At 42.7% G+C, this 6975-nt stretch overlaps 2 protein-coding genes across 2 annotated transcripts; one reads left to right on the top strand and one right to left on the bottom strand.

The window, feature by feature from the left end:
* Positions 1 to 251: 251 nt before the first annotated feature.
* Positions 252 to 1213, bottom strand: LOC128881007 (cuticle protein 38-like). The gene is made up of 2 exons (XM_054131643.1): positions 983 to 1213; positions 252 to 640 (listed from the first exon to the last, which is right to left on the bottom strand). Exons 1-2 carry the CDS (start codon positions 995 to 997, stop codon positions 320 to 322), a joined length of 336 nt encoding a protein of 111 aa, XP_053987618.1. The 5' UTR covers positions 998 to 1213; the 3' UTR covers positions 252 to 319.
* Positions 1214 to 5763: 4550 nt separating this feature from the next.
* Positions 5764 to 6439, top strand: LOC128880854 (neuropeptide-like 3). The gene is made up of 2 exons (XM_054131354.1): positions 5764 to 5863; positions 5970 to 6439. Exons 1-2 carry the CDS (start codon positions 5852 to 5854, stop codon positions 6216 to 6218), a joined length of 261 nt encoding a protein of 86 aa, XP_053987329.1. The 5' UTR covers positions 5764 to 5851; the 3' UTR covers positions 6219 to 6439.
* The last annotated feature ends 536 nt before the right edge of the window (positions 6440 to 6975 follow it).

Genomic DNA, 6975 nt, shown 5'->3' with positions numbered 1-6975 from the left:
CCTATTACATCATTTATTTTTTAAATAAAACCCTCGACTTTCATCTTCACCTGAGTAACATGAAGATATAATGTAATACTTATTAGATCATTTATTTTTTAAATGAAACTCTCGACTTTCATCTTGATTCCAGTCACATGGAGATATAATGTGCTCCCTATCAGATCACATACAGTGATCTACAATGATCTTCCAAAGGAATTAGGAGGCACAGGTTAGGCTGACAGAAACGATAGAAAAGGCCGTTGTGTTCTATGTAGATTTGCAATTTATTTCATTAAACAAAAACGTGGTTGAGAGGAGAGATGAAGAATCGTGTTCAAGGAAACGCGAACGGTGCAGCGTAGGCGAATGGAGCGTATGACAGGGGTGCAGCGTGTGCGGCGAAGGTAAACGGTGCGGCAGCCGCTGCTGGTACGGCTGCTGGTACGGCTGCGTGCACAGCCGCAAGAGGAGCAGCAGCGAGAGGAGCAGCAGCGAACGTGTTGTAGTTCCTAGCGATGACTTGGCTACTCCTGGCGGTTACGATGGGTGCTGGAATAGCTGCAAGCGGTGCCGCTGCCACCGCAGGAGCTGCGACCAGTGGGGCCGCTGGGATCACGCCGGCGAACGCCACGGCTGCCATTGAAAGGACGATGCACTGCAAAGAAAAAAGTACTGGTTCAATATGTGTATTCGATTTTCCCATCCCCTTTCAATTGCGACGTGTTTAACCCAGAGGTTGCTCTCGTCGCTTTGAAAACGTCTGACATCCCCTGAAGAATTCCACCGAGCCTCCCAAAAGTCTTTCTAGCGAGAACAAGGATCCTTTCACACGGCCACGTGGATGCTGACCTCTCGGTGACGAGGCAACCGTTCGCCGCGAAGGCTCTTCCGGTTGCTCATGTGAAAGTCTCTCGTTCTCGTATCGAGTCTCGAGGGGAGAAAAGCTCCGAACGAAAAACACCGGAATAATCCCACCGTGTCATCCTCGGCCACTTACCGCTAACTTGAACATGTTGAACTTGCTATCGATTCGGTACCTCTGGGACGAGTGAAGAGACGTCCGAGCGCCCTCACTTTATACCAATGTCCACCGCTCTTGTCCGCGCGTGGCTTACGAAAATCGAAGAGCGTTACTTGCGAAAGCCCCTGCCGGTCTTTGTACGCGTACGGCCACATTCGTATCGATTTCGTTCGTTGCGCTCGCCATTGAAATGCCGCGCGCGAACCGTTCGCGGCGTTTTCGCGCGGCAGCTAACCAGGAGGGAGCTTCCCTACTTTGGTTTAGAGCGCATTTTCAATCGGCTCGCGTCTCGTAGGCGCGATTCAGCGCGCGTGGATCGATCGATTTCGGTGACCTTGATCGAAAGAGAGACACGAAGCCGAACGCTTCGGGTATAGCGGAATTATGTAAGCAAGCATGTCGAGAAATTGTATAACCCCCGCGACTACGTGCCCGTCCGGTTGGAACGCATAACAAGGTTATAACGCCAGCCGGCTGACCGATTACGCGAATTGTTTCGCTTCCCACACGATCCGATCTACCTGCAAATACCTTTAATCTACTTTTCGCTACCCTCACCTTCGATGCCGCGTTATCCTACTGGACCGCGACGAACTTTTCCCCGAGATGGCCAGAACGAGTACGCGATCGTTCCTTGTTTACTATTTTTATTTTAATTATTACATTTCCTTGTTATTTTATTCCGGCTCGTACCCTGGTATTGCTGGCTTATGCAACATTGAACCCAAGTGCAACACTTATTTGCTCTACTGCTCGTGATTACAGTTTTACGTGGGCTCCAAGTACTTGCCTCGATGAGAAGTAATATCGGAGAGGGCTAGCTTCTCCATTTTCGGGTTTAGTCGGCTTTGGAGGGTTTGTTAGAGTAAGAACTCCTATTTACCAGTGGTAACCTTCGGGAGGGGTCTGGTGTGGGCCTCAGGCACAGGTACCAACTCAGACCCTTGAAGAACATGTTGGAGCTACTGCTATTATTTTATTTTTATATTTCTATTCAGTTATTATTCCATCGATATCCATTGACAGAAATGATGACATTACTCGACCCAATATCTACCATAAAACAATAATCTACACGAGTGCTTAACGTTCTGAAAAATGAGTAAAAATGGTATTTATGAGGCACATCATTTACCCGCGACACGATAACGCCTACACAATTTAGCTCTGGAAGCGAAGTCATGTCCCCATTAAATTAATTAATGAGTTTCGAGTGTCGAGCGTCAAAACAAAAATAATGCAAGAATTAATTGACGTTTCGGCCGTGCTCTGCCGCTCGTGCTAAGGCGGACAAAACAAGCCTTGTCTCGGACATAACCATAATTTAACAGGTTCTGGCTTTAGAGCACTGGTCTCCAAACCTTTCGGAAGACGCTCCTCCCCTCTAAAAAAAATCTTACGACCGATACGTAAACCAACCGTTCCTCCTGTGTTTCGTTGAACTCGTTCGAAATTGAGCAGACCTCGTCGACTTGAATATTTTTAGTCGTATCGAGCCAATAATCAACTATCTAGAAACAATAGAGTTTCTCGCGTTAACAGTAGCGATCAGATCGATCCAACTATTCGTTATTTTTAATATCGATCTCCGTTTCAACGAGACAAAATAAACACAAATCGAGGATGTAATATACATATAATACGTTTATTGATCGATACATATTTACGCCACCCACGGTATGGCAGAACTGAACTTCGCTTGTTTTTGTTCACTTATTTCGGGGATCGCGTACGCGGCTCACGTTTGCCTAGCTGCCCCCCCCCCCACTTAAATAAAATTTAAGGAAAAAATTGCATAATAATGCACTATTTGTGCGCTCTTCACATTCGTAAGAAAAAAATTCTACGCTCGCTTCGTTTAATGCAAAAAAATTTATTTAAATTGGGGGGCTGAGTAGACTCCTAGTAAGCCCCTCCCCCACATATTAATGATAAGCAATATTGACAGAAAAACACGCAGAATTTATGCGCTAATTATGCGCTATCGTGTAAGAGCAATTTCGATTAAGGGGTTAAGTCGCAGTCAGGTAAATGAAAACGGACACTTTCTTGAGTGTTTTTTTTTAAGGTATTAAATAATAATGTTTATTAATGAAATTTAAATATATGACAAAATATATCTTAAAGAACTATAAACAAATTTTTGTTTTAAAAAAAGGTTCATTCATTTCGTCGTAACAGGGGATGGTGTGGGTGGCCATTTTGTTTGAGGTGAGCAAGATTTCTCCAAACTGGTGTACCTGAAAACAAAAATAAAGGTAGATTTAGAAAATATATTAGACTAACGGGTCCCTGATCGAAGGATTTTGGAAAAAATTAATTTAAAACAAAATGACGTACATTTGAAGTTGAAGTTCAATTTTCATTATAAAATGAAGCGATTAAATAGAGAATAAAAAGAAAAGTATATAAGAAAAGAAAAAATCCTTCGATCAGGGACCCGTTAGTCTAATATATTTTCTAAATCTACCTTTATTTTTGTTTTCAGGTACACCAGTTTGGAGAAATCTTGCTTACCGCAAACAAAATGGCCACCCACACCATCCCCTGTTACGACGAAATGAATGAACCTTTTTTTAAAACAGAAATTTGTTTATAGTTCTTTAAGATATATTTTGTCATATATTTAAATTTCATTAATAAACATTATTATTTAATACCTTAAAAAAAACACTCAAGAAAGTGTCCGTTTTCATTTACCTGACTGCGACTAACCCCTTAAGGGACTTCCCTCTTGATGCAAATGCAAGTTTTGTCTCGTAACTTGCTAACATTACTAACTAAACAGTTTATTATAAAGGATAACAGTGCTTTCATGTTCTATATGATTTACATTAACGTACAAATGATATATGCTGATAATTGTATGTACACATACGCGCACACACCGCCCGCAACACGCACACTAGATAGATTGAGCAAACGTCAATGACTTGCAAAATTGAAATAAGGAAGCACAAAAATTAAACTCACCTAAATAATAACACTTAATTCGAGTATCTGTCGTGCATAATTGAATAATGTCATTTAAGTAATGTTAACAAGTCAGGAGACAAAATTTAGATTTGCACCAAAAGGGAAGTCCTTTAAGGGATGGAGCGCAGAAATTGAAATTACTTCAATATAATAACGCATAAATCGAGTATTAATCGTGTGCAGTTGAATAATGAAATTTTAGTGATATTAGCAAGTTACGAGACAAAACTTGCATTTGCACAAAGAGGAAGTCCCTGGGGGGATGAAGCGCAAAAATCGAAATTGCTCTTATACGATAGCGCATAAGAGCATAATTAGTGCATAAATCCTGCATGTTTTTCTGTCAATATTGCTTATCATTAATATGTGGGGAAGGGGCTTACTAGGAGTCTACTCGGCCCCTCCATTTAAAAATAAACTTTTTTGCATTAAACGGAGCGAGCACAAAATTTTTTTCTTACGGAATTGAAGAGCACATAAATAGTGCATTATTATGCAATTTTTTCCTTAAATTTTATTTAAGTGGTTGGACTAGCTAGGCAGACGTACGCGTGTCTCTCGATCGATATTCACCGAGACGCGTCACCCTCGTGTGGCCTAATATCTATTCGAGCACATTACAGAGGATATCCGAACAAAGAAGATGCATAATCAACAAGATCCACGAGGTCGCCTGAAAAGGCCTCATGCGACGCGTTCCCTTTTCTGGACACGCGCGTCGATCGTCGATTTTTGAACCGTTCGTTCATCCATCAAAACGTTTTTCTACGCTATTTTTTCGAGATTCGATATCGATCGATACATTTCCCGCCTCTCACTCGCGGTGCCGGTTATCCGTATCCCTTCTCTGGCCGGCCGTCTCTCTTTCTCTCCTTTTCCACAAGGTCGCGCAACTTCAAGGCAAAGCACCCGGTTTTTTCTCAAGTTCAAGTTCGTCGAGTCCGTATCGGGGGAACGGCATTTGCTCTTCCATGGGTGTACCTCGTATTTCTGCCGCGACAGGATACCGCACCCTCGGTATCTCTGTTAATTTCATCCAATTTAAATGAGCTATCCGAACCGCCCGAGCCACTGGAATCATCCTCTCGAGAACTCTGCCTGAATAATATCTTCCTTCGACTTTCAGTCCGCTACTATCGTATACGTATCGTAAATACACCTTTCCACGTAGAAACGAGGTTTTTCTGAGACGCATAGCGAACGCCCAGGAGACGGAGGGCGAGGAACGCGTGCAACGTTCCCTCCCGGCATATGCCCGAAGATGGCGATCCTTTGTGCACCCGTAGGAAGCCGCACGAGACTCCTCGAATGACGCAAATTTTTCTCAAAGTCGACAAGGACACGCCTGGTCGATCGAGAAAAAGTGTAAACCTGTTTGCGGTTTTACAAGCAAAATAAAAAAATATATATATATGTTTATATCGTTCGAACACGGATTCGGAAAAAAAAGAAAGATGAAAATGACGCGCATTGTTGGACCACGCCTGAGTCGCAGCCTTGAACAAATCCGCGATTCAGGTGGTATAGTTGGCCGTTCCGTGGCAAAACCTTTCTCGAGTCGCTACGTAGGGAGACGTCGATTGGTCGACCGGTCGAACAAAAATTCTACGACCAACAAGAAGGAAGCGTGTAGTAGTATCTCGTTCGCGGGTTGCTCGAAGGCGGGCTGTTGCCCTTCGCGGAACGATGAAAACGGGTAAAAAGAACGCTTCCCTCCCTCCTCTACCCCATGGGGTAAGAGAAGGGGATGCAGAAAGATGAGAATCTTTGTCGCGGTTTCCCCTATATAAACGGCGTGCACGGGGTTTTCGAGTATCATCATCCTTTCAACTTGCTCAGTAGTACATCCACTCGTTCCACGTAGCCAACATGTTCAAGACGGTGAGTTCTGAAACGTTCGCCACGAGTTCGACCGATGTCGGTTTACACTGGGCGAGCGTGTAGGAGGATCGGTAGTGGAAACTAATCAAAATTTTCTCGTGTACAGTTGTTGTTCGCTGGATTATTGGCGATCGCCGCCGCCGCCCCTTCGCCAGTCCCGGCTCCGGCACCAGCTCCAGCACCGGCTCCAGCGCCAGCTCCGAGCTCTGCTCTCATCGGGACACCGTACATCGCCCCCTTAGGAGCGTCCCCTCTCTACAACATTGGCGGACCCATCGTCTACACCAATTACCCAGCATCGCTTCCTCTCACCGGCTACGTACCCAACCTCATCTACAAGAACATCGTCTACTAAGGACTCACAAGGACGCACCGATCGATCGACCGATCGTTGGGATCGGTCGATCGAACGGACGGACCGAACCACCAACCGATCGACTCATTTTCTAATCACAACGAAAATCATTAATCACGTATCTGTACTTTCTGCGATGCATCGTTTAATCCTCGATTCACCATCAATGTTATGTACTTTTAGATTCGGTATCAATAAAACCGCTTAAAGGCAAACCATCATTCTCGTCTGTTTAATTTACTTTTGACATTTTTGTAATTAGACACCACACGTTGCAAAAAATATTGTTAACTTGCTGACCACTTAAATGGTCTTAAAATTAAGGTAATTAAATTTGCTGCGACTTCATTTCTCATGAGTTTAGTGTAGGATGAGTATTTACGTCAATACAGTGGGTGTAGAAAGTATTCGTACAACGATCAATTTCCAAAAGAACTATGTGAAATTGTGATTTATTAACTTTTTTTTTTATAAACAATGATATTCTACATATTCTTGGAAATCTCTAGAATAAATACAGTACGAAAAGATTAGGTATTTTGTATAAGTGAGAAATCAACAAGAAAAAATAATAAATCGATAGAAATACAGAGGCAATAAGTATTCGTACAAGTGTTAAATTTTTAAAATTTCATTTAAAAAAAAGACGAAATTTACATTAATTTATAAGTAATTAATACTTCGTGGGATTTCCTTTTGATTTTATAATTACTGCAACTCTTCTAGGCATTAAATTATCTATCATAAATTTCGATGT

This window comes from Hylaeus volcanicus, chromosome 8 (assembly GCF_026283585.1).
Source record: "Hylaeus volcanicus isolate JK05 chromosome 8, UHH_iyHylVolc1.0_haploid, whole genome shotgun sequence".
Lineage (NCBI taxonomy): Eukaryota > Metazoa > Arthropoda > Insecta > Hymenoptera > Colletidae > Hylaeus > Hylaeus volcanicus.
This window is presented reverse-complemented; position numbering and strand designations above follow the sequence as displayed.